The 16249-nt window shown below is 36.6% G+C and overlaps 1 protein-coding gene across 4 annotated transcripts in view; it reads right to left on the reverse strand.

The window, feature by feature from the left end:
• Positions 1–16249, reverse strand: part of tmem108 (transmembrane protein 108) — an 83300-nt gene that overhangs the window by 22680 nt on the left and 44371 nt on the right. For all 4 annotated transcript variants that reach the window (XM_067378080.1, XM_067378078.1, XM_067378079.1 and 1 more), the window contains one exon: positions 3999–4082. In XM_067378080.1, the coding sequence (XP_067234181.1) occupies positions 3999–4038 (40 nt within the window). In that variant the 5' untranslated portion in view covers positions 4039–4082. The remainder of the gene's footprint in view (positions 1–3998; positions 4083–16249) is intronic.

A 16249-nucleotide genomic window follows, 5' to 3' on the forward strand; every position in this document is an offset into this window, starting at 1 on the left:
CCTGTTTGTGATTTAAGTTGCGTTGGTCCTCTGCAATGCCTCTGAACTTTCGGATGTTTATCCAACCAGGAGGGTGGACTAACAAGGTGCTTTGGGCAACGAAGGAATCAATTTGTTTACCGAATACATCATGTCTGTCATTTAAAGGGGCACTAACAGATTACTCTGGCTGCACAGGAAGTAAACATTTTAAACAGGAAATTCTTAACACATAAGTAATATCACTGGGCTATTGCTGCTCAAAATAGTTGTGACAATGAAATAAAGGCTAGGCAGTGAAATGTTGCTTTGGGACTTTTGAAGGAGCATTCTTTTTGAATTCCAATTTAGGATGTTATTTGGCAAAAGCCATTTTATTCAAATAGCCCCACAATGTCATCTGCACGTCAGGGAGAATGGCAATCACGCCATAACCGCATGAGAAAGCCATCAGCTAAATTCAGTTTACTTTAAACAAATGGTGCCATCCACAGATGAGCATGCAGATGAACAGATAGACATGGAAGACACAAACAAACTGACAGTGAGACAAAGAAGATTGCAGATTAGTACTATTTCGTTTCAACACTAACTATGACTCATGAACTGTACTCATTATATAACTAGCACACTTTGTGGCCAAAAGCAAGTGGACGCTCCCTTCTAATTAGCAGGTTTGGCAAAGACCTTTCAATTTCTACAGCAAGTTGCTGTGATAAGAAGCAAACATGATGAACTGAACTGTAATGTGTATAAGGGGTTAAAGTAGCTGCTAACTAAAACTGCATGATTAAACCCTACAAAGGCTGATCTTTGAACTATCATCACCATGCCATCAAACAAAGCTCTTGACCTCAGGCTTCACCAGAGGGAATGTCCTTGTAACTCAATGCAACAGAGTAGTAAGAGTAATTAATTAAATTTAATTGCATTTAATTAAATTGCATTTAATTATGATATTTAGTAGCTGAACTAATCATATAACAAAATAAGGGATGTTTAAAGTGTTAAAAAAAAACCATATATTTAAGCTGAAATCCAACCTGAATGATGACAACACAGAATAAAATACTATCACTAGTGATCATCAAATCCTTTTTACAGTTTATTTTACACACTTTGTTTTTAAGTCTTCCACTTTTTTCACAAAACCTTTGCTCTCTAGAAACCCAGTCAGTTTTGGTTCTGTAAAAGGCTTATAAACACTGAATTATTACCAACATATGAAATTAGGACATGCACCAGAAAAATTGGGAATGTTGACAATAAATATATGAATATAACATCTTGATTTTTCAGTGTTGTCTAATGTCTGTTAAAGCAAAAGTGTCCAAAAGTGTGAATTATGCGATAACGGACACAGCAATGCATCATGTATTATAAGATCATTACGTTTGTAGTGTGATTCATTAAAACGTACAATATACAAACCTGATTCCAAAAAAGTTGTGACACTGTACAAATTGTGAATAAAAACAGAATGCAATGATGTGGAAGTTTCAAATTTCAAAATTTTATTCAGAATATAACATAGATGACATATAAAATGTTTAAACTGGGAAAATTTATCATTTTAAGGGAAAAATAAGTAGATTTTAAATTTCATGGCATCAACACATCTCAAAAAAGGCCATGTTTACCACTGTGTGGCACCCCCTCTTCTTTTTATAACAGTCTGCAAACGTCTGGGTGACTGAGGAGACAAGTTTAGGAATAGGAATGTTGTCCCATTCTTGTCTAATACAGGCTTCTAGTTGCTCAACTGTCTTAGGTCTTCTTTGTGGCATCTTCCTCTTTATGATGCTCCAAATGTTTTCTATGGGTGAAAAATCTGGACTGCAGGCTGTTCATTTCAGTACCCGGATCCTTCTTCTACGCAGCCATGATGTTGTAATTGATGCAGTATGTAGTCTGGCATTGTCATGTTGGAAAATGCAAGGTCTTCCCTGAAAGAGACGACATCTGGATGGGAGCATATGTTGTTCTAGAACTTGGATATACCTTTCAGCATTGATGGTGCCTTTCCAGATGTGTAAGCTGCCCATGCCACACGCACTCATGCAACCCCATACCATCAGAGATGCAGGCTTCTGAACTGAGCGCTGATAACAACTTGGGTTGTCCTTGTCCTCTTTAGTCTGGATGACATGGCGTCCCAGTTTTCCAAAAAGAACTTCAAATTTTGATTCGTCTGACCACAGAACAGTTTTCCACTTTGCCACAGTCCATTTTAAATGAGCCTTGGCCCAGAGAAAACGCCTGCTCTTCTGGATCATGTTTAGATATGGCTTCTTTTTTGACCTATAGTGTTTTAGCCGGCAACGGCGAATGGCACGGTGGATTGTGTTCACCAACAATGTTTTCTGGAAATATTCCTGAGCCCATGTTGTGATTTCCACTACAGCAGCATTCCTGTATGTGATGCAGTGCCGTCTAAAGGCCTAAAGATCACGGGCATCCAGTATGGTTTTCCGGCTTTGACCCTTACGCACATAGATTGTTCCAGATTCTCTGAATCTTTGGATAATATTATGCACTGTAGATGATAATAACTTCAAACTCTTTGCAATTATTCTCTGAGAAACTCCTTTCTGATATTGCTCCACTATTCTTTGCCGCAGCATTGTGGGAATTGGTGATCCTCTGCCCATCTTGACTTCTGAGAGACACTGTCACTCTGAGAGGCTCTTTTTATACCCAATCACGTTGCCAATTGACCTTATAAGTTGCAAATTGGTCCTCCAGTTGTTCCTTATATGTACATTTAACTTTTCCGGCCTCTTATTGCTACCTGTCCCAACTTTTTTGGAATGTTTAGCTCTCATAAAATCCAAAATGAGCCAATATTTGGCATTACATTTCAAAATGTCTCACTTTCAACATTTGATATGTTATCTATATTCTATTGTGAATAAAATATAAGTTTATGAGATTTGTAAATTATTGCATTCCTTTTTTATTCACAATTTGTACAATGTCCCAACCTTTTTTGGAATCGGGTTTGTAGCCTATTTCAATTCAGACTTAGATACTATTACTATTACTCCACTAGGTCTAAAATATATTTTTCGCTGCAAACATGATGATCTTAAATGTATTAATTTACTATTAATAAATGTGTAAAGTTGCATAAACTCTCAATAAAGTAGGCTAACTACGCTATTCCACAACTGGTAAAATAAAACATATATAAGACAATACAACATTTACTGTATACTGTATACTGGTGACTTAATTTAAAAAAAAATGTTCTATTGCGCTTCTGATTTGGCAGTGCAATTTGCCGATTTTAGGTGAGTAAGATGCGAAGGATTCTACGGTCCAGTTAGTATTTTCAGCCCATAAGTGTTGCCTCTTGGGTTCTAAGCTCTTTGCTAGAATCTTCCAGACAGGTGTGTTGAGGCAAGTTGAAGCTAAACTCTGCAGGACAGTGGCCCTCCAGAACCGAGTTTGGACACCTCTGCCCTACAGTCTCAGGTCAGGCAGGGCTCAGCTGTGAAACACTCTGAATTCAAATAGAAAAATGCCCTGAAACCAAGCACAGAAAACACATATTTCCCTAGACAAACTCCACTGAGATTTCTTAATAGTATGTTTCATTGAAACTTTTTGACTGTTATCAGAGGTTTTGTTAACACTCATGTTGGATTTTTCTAACAGAATTTGCTGTGATGAAATCTCTTTTTAAAGTTGTTCTACAGCAGAGAAAGACTTCTCTCTCCGACCTCATGTTCCTGATACATTTCACACTTTCATGTTGGATCTCAGCCAAGACTGATATCAAGTGCGTGTCACCAATACTAATATTCTGCAAGTATTCTGAGTCAAGAGCCAAAATAATAGACCAAGATAACATGGATGGGCTGATGGTCTGATGTCCCCACAAGACTTTATTTCTTAGTTTTTTTATGTGTATTATATGAGGATTCCACAGAGTTGCTGGGACATTAGGGCCATTAAAAAAAACACACCATAAATGGCTTATCAGTATTAAAAGGCTTTATTAATGTGAGACTTACTCAGCAACTGGTGGGGCAGGACCTGCAGGCTTCTCTTCATGGTATCATGTGGTCCGGCTCCTCCTCCACAGTGCTCATGGTTCTCTACAGGACAAAGGATAGAGAGGGTGTTAATCATAATCTGAGTATCATGCCATTGCATTCCTGAACATTTAATGAACTTAAAGAACACAATGTACCTTGCTATCTTTAATTAAATAGGGTTGTAATTATTACGTGAGACAACCACCCAAAACAGCAACATTAGTTCAACCAATGATGTATCTGTTTGTCCAACCAATGAAAGATGAAAGAATGTTTGAGAACACATTATTAGCTTTAATACATAAATGGTTTAGCTCTGAAAATAATAAATCACACAAGCTGAAATGTATTTGACCTGTCATTAAAATTTCAGCGTTATTCCCCTGTGTTCAGGCATTTGACATAAGCCGACACTATCACAGTCTCAAAAAACTGTCACAGTGCTAAATGCAAATGGACACAGACACATTTTCCCTCAAGAGATAAGTGTTTATGAATGTGTGTGTGCGTGTGCTTTTGTGTGTGTGATTGTCAAGGTGTCAAAATTGTCACTCTCTCATCTTGTCCTTGGGGTACTGTGACTGAACCGCATCCCACCGCACAAGACATTGAGTCGATAAAGTATCTGAAATGAGATTTGAGCCCCCTTGGGTGAAAGGAAGTCTGAATCACATGCTAATCTAAACGTCTCACCAACACAACCACATTGACCATGATACACTGAGCGCAGCATTGATCCCTTTTCATAATCTTTCCATTAAGAGCTGTCTGTCTTTCATAAGCATTGGATCAAATCGAGCCTTTTCTCAAGTAGAAACCAAACCATATCTAAATAGCTTCTGATCAATGCTTCTTAACTTGACAGTACTGATTTTGTAGGCTACAAGAGTCTAAGTAAATATAAATTTATATCACAAAGTAAGCAGCTAAGTAAAACACAGCTCTCATACAACACTTCTACCTAATACAAGGCACAAATAGATTCACTGGGTTTTGAAAGATGGCTAAAATGTCTCCTAAAAAATATTTTTTGTAAACAAAACACATAAGGGGTTGAATTCATTAAACAGTTGTGACACCTTTCTGTGTGGTAAAATAGCGATATATTTGCGAAATATAAATAGCGAAATATTGCCATATTTACCCTTAAAAAAAGAAGTACACTTTAGCGTACATTGACTATACTGTGAATACTTATTATGGAAATAATATACATTAAAATAATACACAAAGGGATAGTTCCCCCAAAAATGAAAATTCTGTCAAGATTCCAACATGTTCTCTGACCAATACGCCTATATAGGTTGTTTGTCACTTCCCAGAAATATGACCCATAGGAGCGTTTACTAAAGTTGCACCGCTATCGACAACAGGACACTTTCATTTTAATTCATGAAATACGACCCATATGAGCGTTTTCTAAAGTTGCGCCCCTATCGACAACGCATTGTTCCCTTGTATCTGTGTCATATTTCGGGTTTTGCATAGTTCAGTTGGCAGAGATTTGTAATATATAACAATATGCAATCATGTGATCTTGTGATCGTGGGTTCGATCCCAGGGAACATATGTGCTCATAAAGTGTATATGCACAATAAATCACAGGGGGTAGGTTTATGGGTCGGGTGGTTGTAGTCGTTAATAAAAAAAATGAGTTTTGCTAAATGGAAATAGGACAAATGGTGTAAAAAGTCCACACATTGCATTTAAATGAACACACATTTTGATTGGTAACAACAATCATACATCATTTTAATGACGACAGACTTAACACAACAATATCATTATTTTTATGCCGGCTAGAGGGCGCATGACTTTAAAACATAAATATAGGTCGTAATAAGGTGGTTGAAAAACGACCTATACAGTCATTTTTTCAGGCTCAAATTGTGAAAGAATGGTTGGGTGAGATAATGAAGAATCATTTTCACACATGAATTGGCAAGACCAGACCTTAAATTAATTGAAAGTCTTTGGGATGTGCTGGAGTAGACTTTACAGTGTGCTCGACTCTTGCATTCACTGTAAACCCGAAGAAGTTGTCAAAAGTTGCCTCAAAATTTTTAAGTTAAGAATTTCAAAGTTTAAAGTCCCTGTAAAGTCATTTTAAAGTATGTGTTTTGAGCTTTTCACACCACAGAAAAATGTGTTATTAACCACCCAGCCAAATTTGAATGATTAAAAAAATCTGCAAGTAAATGAAATAAGTTATCAAAATCTCGAAAAAATAGACAGCGCTCTCTGCTCTCAAACGCTGGGGGCGTGTCCGCTGTCGGCGCTGAAACCACACCCACTCGCGAGAGCTGCAGTCTCAACTTACTTGTCTAATGAGTCAAACATACTGATGCATATAAACAAAAGAATCACGTTTGAGGGTTGCACATTTTAGTAGAGTTACTGTGGACTACCTACTAATTATAACATACGCAAACTCGGTAACTTACACTCATTGGTGGGCACGTAGCCTACTGCCGGACTGTTTTCGAGTCGACAAATGACGGTGCCGCGAGACGGGAGGAAATAAGAAAACCGAGCTGTATTGTATATTATAACAACCATGTTATATGCATTTGCGTGACGAAGGCATTACTAGCTAAATGTACAAAGGGCTGTATGACTGTAATGACACTCGAGACCATAGGCTCGAGACACAGCGAGTGAACCGCTGTAGAGGCGGCGCCACGCTCAGTGCGTCATCGACAGTTATATAGTGTTAGGGGAGGGGCTATGCTCGGGGGACGATGTGCGTCATTAGACCCCCGTTTTAGCTCCGCCCAAAAAATCCTGAGCAGAGACTTGGTGAAAAACTGTTTAACGCTCTAACTTCACAATTAAGCATTACTCAATTCACACACTTTGTAATGTGTTTTAGCAATACATTTGTAACATTTATAAAGTGTTTAGAAAGAATTCTCAGAATTGACTTTACAGGGACTTACAGAATTGCCAGATTTTTATTTTGTACTCATACATTTTAATTGTTTTTAATCGTTCTGTCATTTATTGCTCACCCTCATGTCGTTCCACACCCGTAAGACCTTCGGAACGCAAATTAAGATATTTTTGCTGAAATCCGATGGCTCCGTGAGGGGAGCAATGACATTTCCTCTCTTAAGATCCGTAAAGGTACTAAAAACATATTTAAATCAGTTCATGCGAGTACAGTGGTTCAATATTAATATTATAAAGCGACAAGAATATTTTTGGAGCGGCAAAAAAACAAAATAAATTGATGGCCGATTTCAAAACACTGCTTCAGGAAGCATTGGAGCACAAATGAATCAGTGTATAAAGGTACTAAAAAAATATTTAAATCAGTTCATGTGAGTACAGTGGCTCAATATTAATATCATATATGAGAATATTTTTGGTGCAGCAAACAACTTCTGTAGTGATGGCTGATTTCAAAACACTACTTCAGGAAGCTTTGGAGAATAATGAATCAGCATGTCAAATCAGCGGTTCGGAACGCCAAAGTCACGATTTCAGCAGTTTGGCGGTTTGACACACGATCCGAATCATAATCACAGAAGAATCATAACACTCAGAAGCTTCCTGAAGCAGTGTTTTGAAATCGGCCATCACTAAATAAGTCCTTATTTTGTTTTTTTGGCGCACCAAAAATATTCTCGTCGCTTTAAAATATATTTATATTGAACCACTGTACTCACATGAACTGATTTAAATATGTTTTTAGTACATTAATTGAGAGAGGAAGTGTCACTGCTGTCTATGGAGGCCTCACTGAGCCATCGGATTTCAACAAAAATATATTAATTTGTGTTCCGAAGATTAATGAAGGACTTACGGGTGTAGAACGGCATCAGGGTGAATAATAAATTACAGTATTTTCATTTTTTGGTGAACTAACACTTTAATTCATACATTTATCTTGAAGTTTTCATGTAACCTCAATGTGAACCATTTTTATTAGTGTAAACTTAGCTAGCTATAACAAGCTAATTCCGAAAATGCTAACATGTTAACAATAGCATGGTATAGCACTTGCTGAATGAGTACAGCAATATAAAGCATTTAACATACTTGCTCTTAAACCAAGCTGCATGCAGCACTTGATACCAAACTCTCCAAAAACCCACATTAACAGAAACTCTTCTAAATTAGCATAAAACTCAAAACAATGAAACAGTTCAGTTTACTTAAAATATATCTGTTCTGTGAACTTGAAAGAAAAAAAAGTGCTAAATACTCATAAAAGTTAATTTGACTGAACTACTTTGTTTAATTTAAGTTTGTCCTACTCAAACCAATTAAATATTTTGAGCGTTAAGGTTTACAGTGTTGCCAATACAAGATCTTGACCAAAAATTGATGGAAATAACATTGTAACTTTTATTTTCATCAAGAGGTGCATCAATTTTTGGTCAAGATCTTGTCTCACTGCCTCACTTCTCAATGTAAGGTTTCTCATAGCCAGAGGCAAATTATTATCTACTTTAAGGCTTGATTTCGACAATCAGTTAATGAATATTTTTTTGCAAATAATTTCGATTGGTGTATTATATCTGTAGCCTGTCCAACAGGCGAGAGGTTATAAATTTGTTCCCATAATCTTCATCTCATTATTGTTCAACACAGCCAGTTAAGAAAATTTAACCGCTGAGCTTTCGGACTTCTCAATCAATACAGATCATGATGTCTCAATCACAGCTTTTGTGTGTGTGACCAGTAGTCACTGCAACGTCATCACGGCACCTGTGAGAATATCTGTGATTCACGACACATTTTCAGTAAAGGCAAACGTGTGTGAGTGAGTTTGTGTGGGAAGAAAGTCCATTTGTGAGTCATGCCCACCTGCACCTGGAGGGCAATAGACGTGAAAGCATTTTCTCAGACAAAAGAGGTGAGGTCAGTAGAGTAAAAACTACAAGTACAAGACAAATTGAGAGGCCACAAAAGGAACGTGTGGGCCAAACAAGTAAAGCATGAAAATAGGAGGTAAACTAAGATGCAGCTTGCTGTAATTTTTAGATAGCATGTAGTAGCGTTTGTACTTCTTTTCTAACAAACCACTGCATGGCAACTGGCACATACAGAGACCCTGCTTCAGTCACCATGGCAACCTGAACAGAAAATTATATTCAAATCTCGTCACAGGGACAACTGTGAGAACAATACAGAGAAAATCAAACTTGACGTGGAGATATTAGCCACGTGTGCTTTGAGCCCTTGAGCCAACAAACTGAAAGAAAAAAAAAGCCCCTCCTATCCTAAGGCGATGTTTGGTTTGCGTTAATGATGACGGTTTGCCGACATCCCGGGTCAGTTTTGAGACGGCACCTCGAAATTGTCTGTCTGGAAGGACAAGGGCTTTGAGATGAGCCAAGGTCGGCTGAGATGGTGTAGTGAAATAAAAGCTGTCAATGGATCCCCCTCAGGCCGCTGCCGACAGGAATAAGAAAGCTTCTGCCTTTATGTTTGTCTCTATTTCACAGTTAGACTCCCAATGCTGGTGAAGGCAGAGAAATTGGCATGTCTGCTTCAGGGTAAATCATCACTTTTGAAGCTTAAATAGGGGTTTGTGAAACCGCATGTATTTGCTGCAGAAATATTACATTGAAAACATGATTTGTACTTTTGTATTGAAGGTTTTTCACAAAGAAAAAAATACCATTGTTATTACTGTTATTGGAAGACGGCAAAATGTTGTTTTTTTCTTGTAATACGTTTTTCTGATGATCCCATTGTGTGTGTGTGTGTTTTTTAAGTACAATGAAAATGGTGTACATGAATATTGTAACCAGGGTTTTATTGTAAACTACAGTTTTACCCTTACTACCATTCAAAGGTTTATAGTAAGTACAATTTTTAATTCAATTGTTCTTAAATTGATCAAAAGTGACAGTAAAGACATTTATAATGTTACAGAATATTTCTATTTCATACAGTGCTGTTCTTTTGAACCATAGACTTTTCAAAAAAGATGGACGATGTGTGCCCACTTCCTTCCACTGTAGAAAACTGAAGCCGAAATGGCCATTGACATTGTGTGCTGATTATGTCATTCGAAGCCCGAGTCTGTGCAGTAGTGATCCTGAGGTGGAGCCGTGGCATCAAGGTCCAGGCCATTCTCCTGCTCCACAGACTCAATCGCAGGCACAGCTGTCAATAATGACATTACACCCCATTTTTGTAGCATCAAATAACTAACTAAAACCAAACTTATTGGAAAAATGAACACTTGAACATTCGTCAGCTTGATAAGAATAATTAAAATGACAGAAGCCATCTTAGGAAAAAAAAAAAATTGAAGTTTACTTAGATTTTTTTGTTTGCCTTTGATCCCATTCGATTACATGGAGAGGGAGGGGTTTATAACCTACACTTGCACCCAGCCACCAGGGGGCGATCAAAATGTTTTGGCTGTGCGGCACTTGTTTTGAACATTTGATTCATCAAAGTATCCTGAAAACACAAAAATATTAAGCAGCACAACTGTTTTCAACATTGATAATAAGAAATGTTTCATGAGTGCCAAAACAGCATATTAGACTGATTTCTGAAGGATCACATGACACTGAAGACTACAGTAAAGGAGCATTCACACCATGTTGTAATAACTGTAATTATGAGATTTCAACTTGTAAAAAGTATATAATTACAGCTTGTAATACAGCTTGTAATATGGGATTTTTTTTGTACCACGTGACTACTGTTCCACCTGACTGCTGCAGATTCATTTAGACGTTGATAGTGTCGACATATTCCCAGTCAGAGGATGTGAACAGCTCCAAATAGAACTTCACGTGTTGTCATCTCGAAACTCAGATGTTAATTACCTGTGTCTTATAACTTCAGTGGTAAAGTTTACTTGAAAAAATGCCTAAACTTATTTTAGGCAACACATACTATAAGTAACAAAAATTGAGTAACAAAAATTAATGGCTTCATGCCGACTTATGGATTCATAAGTAAAACCAACGTCACAGGTTGGATAACCTGAACTGGGTATCAAATGTATACCTTCAATGCAATGTTGCTTTGGATATAAGTATATGCCAAATCATAAATGTAAATGTAAATTTTCCAGGTGATGAATGAGGTCCTCACAGGCACCAAGGACATAATTTGCTACAAATGAGGTCTTTAAAGACAACATGATACCGTATTCACTACATTTAATTAAACCTTATCCATGTTGATTTCATTAAATCTGGAAAATTAGATGTTAAAAGAAGTTAATATTATATTTCCTTGCTTTTGCAAAAAGTAAAGTGGTTTCAGGGGCAAGAAAGTTATTACATTTCAAAGAAATCATTTTCTTTACATGCACCAGTGAATTGTGCATATGACATAATTGGGAAAATAAAGAGGGTCAAGTTTGATTTCATGTTGACTAAATGACACAACACAGTACATGAAGTCATGAGAGCATTTGCAAACTCAATTATATGCTTGTTCTCTGTGAGGTCAGAGCGAGTCACTCATGGTGTCTTCTTAACTATATTCAAGGTGATTGACTGGGAATATTGACTGCACTCACTCACTAATTCGTTTACAAGGACTCATTAATCCAATTAGACCTGGGCAACTCTCACATTCACTATGTATTACATGACATCATTTCCTCTGGGCTTCTGAAAAAGCTAACAAGGTCTTGTAAGTCTAAGATAAGATTGTTTGATGTGTTGTTACTTTAAGAAAGAGGAGCAATCCACAGATTTGCATTTGATCTGAGCTTCTGAAAATGCAAATTAATAAAAACAATTACAGACATAATGGATATTTGATAACAGCAGCTGGTGCGCTACCACATGTTCATTTTTTTTATCTGTTAAAGAAAAGATTGCTATTAGAGCCTGTTTGAAACTGAAATAGTGAATAAAGGCTAAATTTACCAGTTTAGCTCAACATGCTAATGCTTCAAGCTAATCGAACTGAGCAAAATCTGCTTAAAACATTCTGTTATATCTGATACTTTTAAAAGGAAAGATTTTGGGAATGGGGTTTAATGTATCCCAAGAGGGTTAGAAGCAGGCCTGATGAGGGAGAATTAGTCCTTTGGTGTGTTAGTTTTGATGTTTGTTTCTCTGATGGTGATTAGCATGCAGCACTGATAAGGTATGTAGAGAGAGCTGCTGCACATGTGTTTCCTGTTTTTGTGTGTTTGAGAAGCTCATCATGGCAGCAATAAAGCATGTGGAATGCCACACAAGCCCCAGTATTGCCGATAACCTAGCAGTGACCTCTCTTATACCCAAACAGATGTTTGGCATTTCATACATGTCTTTGTGTGTTATAACCTTTCTCTCGTGTCAGCAAAGGTTATAAAAAAGGAGGGAAAAACTTGATATTCTTTAAAAGGGTCATATTATGAATAAAAATAATTTTACTTGATCTTTTCATATAGGCTACTCTTTCCTAGTCAATAAAGATTTGATTTTTAAAAAGAAATATATACTTTTTCTGTTCCCTTTGATCCCGCAGTGGGTTTATGCGTACATTCGACAACGTTGTCAAATGATCCCCGTTCACATGGATCCGTGAAAACTATTAAAAATGCTGTAATATGCTAGACTGGGTAAACCCAGCCTGCCTGCGATTTGATTTCGCCCAGCAACTCAATCTGGAAACCCGTACATTCATTTCTACTGCTTCTGTTACACTGTTGCGGGAACCAATCACAGACTGGCTTTATCCACCTTGCTCGCTATTGGCGGGTATAACGCGATGGCGATAGAGAAGCGACGGCAAGCATGACCTTCAATCCAATTCCTTTTAACCTCTCGACGATGCTGAATGACTTCTTTAGTTTAGCAAACAAATCGCTCGAGTGGGTGTAAATACCACTCACTTTCATGTTTTTTTTGGCACAACCTGCAAAAATCGCTCGATGCCATTGCTGCTTCTGCAAACCGCTGATCAATGCTACAAACCAAACCTGTCTGGAGTTTTCGCGTCACTCTGCAAAGTACGTCACTCGGATCGTTGATCTGATTAGTTGAAGGACTATCCAATTGCGTGAATAATGCTCGTTGATCACGCCTCTTGTGCAGTAGAAAATACATAGCAAACTCCCCAGACCAATGTTCAATTTTAAATTGAGCTTGGTCTGGTGATAGCCAGACAAGTAATATGCATGCAAGGTCAGTAGTTGAACTGAACATGTAATAGAGTACCTCAGAGATTATGTGTTTTTGTATGCGAAACCCGGAAGCGAGTTAGCATTTTAGGACTTCTGGTTCCATCGCCCTAAAGTCTATGGGTTTTTTTAAATGGGTTTTTGAAATAAGGTTTGTGGTTAACAAAGCCTCTAAATATTTTCACGTTTTGATCTATGACATAAAACACACCAGTGATTTTTTTAAACTTTACTGTGTCTTAAAATCGGCGGTTGCTAACAAGTTGCTAAAAGGGACTACTTCCTTTGGTGGGAACTTTAGACGTCATCATGACAAACAGGACATTTGGACAGCATTTCTCAAGAAAAAGTGGAAAAGTATTCATAACAGCACAGATCATAATCAGCGAGCATGTTTTTAAATATAGTTTTTTTTTAAATAAATTTTGAGGAAGCTTGGTGGTGGTGACGTTGATCTGCGACCAAGGTGTGCTGTAGTCCGTTTATAGCCTTTTTATATCTGAGGCTTCAAAATTTAGGCTTCAAAATATATAAATGTTGTGTTAACTTGTAAAGATTATCTTGATAGACAAAACGTGTAAGTGTCATAACCCTTTGTTAAACACAGAGCTTATTTTTTGCAATTTTCCAAAAGTCTATGGGGAAAATGCATAGGCTTTCCATCAAGGGAATCTGTGCGCCGCTAACTTCCGGGTTGGCCGACAAAAACACGTCATCTCTGAGGTACTCTATAAGCATTCGCATGACGTCACCGTTTTCACAAATTTCTCATTTTGTATTTTACACAGAGATGATAATGTATCACTTTCAAAAACTTGCACTTTGAAACCCGTTTTCAAAAGTTTGCATTTTCAGGCCCCCAAAACACCTTTGTCATGAAAATGAACTTGCTTCTGCGTGGAACCAACCCTTGACACAGATATGATAAGCTGATAATTATTTTAATGAACTGATATTTCTATTGTACTAGTTTGTCTAAAAAACCCCAAAAAACTAAAAACTAAAATAAATTGTTTTTATTACTACAAGTGAATTTAGGCCTCAGAACATTACAATGTGAAGTATGAAAAATTGACATTCATTTTTAGCTTTGCAAAATGTTACATTTAACAGTTTTATTAAATTATTAGTGTTTTTAAAGAGTAAATGTGCATGGACAATTATACAATACCAGCCAACAAGTGGTAAATGGAAATTAAACAGAATAATGGCTGTTTAGTGGAAAAACACTGACTAATATATATATATATACACACCATTCAAAAATTTGGGGTCAGTAAGTATTCTTATAAAAAAAAAAAAAAGGCTCACCAAGGCAGCATTTATTTGATCACACACTGTAATGATACCATAATATCGTAAAATATTTATAAATATATCTAAAAAATTATAACTGTTTTATATTCATAGATTTTAAAATACAATTAATTCCTATGATGGTAAAAAGCTAAATTTCCAGTCTTCAGTGTCACATGATCCTTTAGAAATCATTCTAATATGCTGAATTATGCTGAAAAAAAAAACATTTCTTCTTATTATCAGTGTTAAAAACAATTGTGCTGCTTAATATTTTTGGTAATACATTCATTTCAGAATTGTTTGATGAATAGAAAGTTCAGCATGTATTTTAAATATAAATATTTTGTAACATTACATTATAAGTGTCTTCTTTACTGTCACTTTTGATCATTTAATGAATCTTACTTACCCTTAAAACCTTTGAACAGTACACATATATAATGATCTTATAATAACCCAATAATAATAATAATAATAATAATAATAATATTCACATCCGATTGTCTCCACGGGATTTGATGTTTCATAAGCATCAGATATGAAACCACAAAAGATTAGAAAATCATCTTCTGCATCATCAGTATTCAGTACCTGATTCAATAAAAGCGCCATGTTCCTATCTATGTCCCAAGATTAAAAATTAATCTATGTAAAATGAATCACCAGGTTAGACAATAACACCTCCCCTCTGAGCAGCACTGTGTGGATACCAGTGCGGTGTTCTGCTGAATCACGACTGGTTCTCCAGCGTCCCTGACGGCACGATGAATTGCAGCTGCTGCGTCACTCTGCCCGGCCCCCGAGAGACGTGTAATCAATCAGAGCCGCAGCTACATGGGCCGTCACAGCTGCAGGGCTCTGCACCAGGCCATTAAAAGTGCATTATCTTCCCAGCATGCCTTTCACGTCTCCCACGAAGAAGGCGACAAAACCCGTCGCCACTTCCTCTGGTTAAGTCAGAGTCTCTAACACCAAAAAAGCCAAAGGGCCTCTTAAAATGATGCCCCTTCATAAGACACACAGAACAGCAGCGCATTTAACTCAGTGATTAAGCGCTAAATGAATCGTAAAAGATGTTGTTTTAACAATGTCAGTTCACTTTCGAAAAACAAACTTTCAGTCAAGTTGGGTGGGCGGTATGACTAAATGATTCATTTTATATCACAATAACATTTAATTGTAATTTAACTGTATGCTTAATGTTCATTTTTTAGAACAAAATGTTAAATTAATATGCATTTTTATACTGTACAATATTATGTTGTTATGCTTCAATTCACTTGTAACATTTGAACGATTAATTTGAGTCTTTATTGTGTCATTATTCTTTTATTTATACAAAATTATAAAGAATAATAGAATAATTGTCAGCCATAAAATGAACATATTTATCAGTATCATCGTAAATTTTAATATTGGTGCATCCCTAAAAATGGATAGTTAAAGGGATAGTTCATCCAAAAATGTAAATTTTGTCATCATTTACTCATTCTCAAGTTGTACACAAAAAAGATATTTTAAAGAATGTAACCAGACAGTTGACGGCACACATTGACTTCCATAGTATTTTTTTCCTACTATGGAAGTAAATGGGTGCCGTCAACTGTTTGGTTACCAACATTCTTTAAAATATCTTATTTTGTGCTTAACAGAAGAAAGAAACCCATACAAGTTTGGAATAACTTAAAGGTCCCGTTCTTCGTGATCCCATGTTTCAAACTTTAGTTAGTGTGTAATGTTGTTGGTAGAGTATAAATAAAATCTGTAAAATTTTAAAGCTCAAAGTTCAATGCCAAGCGAGATATTTTATTTAACAGAAGTCGCC

Source organism: Chanodichthys erythropterus, chromosome 23 (genome assembly GCF_024489055.1).
Source record: "Chanodichthys erythropterus isolate Z2021 chromosome 23, ASM2448905v1, whole genome shotgun sequence".
In the NCBI taxonomy this organism is placed as follows: domain Eukaryota; kingdom Metazoa; phylum Chordata; class Actinopteri; order Cypriniformes; family Xenocyprididae; genus Chanodichthys; species Chanodichthys erythropterus.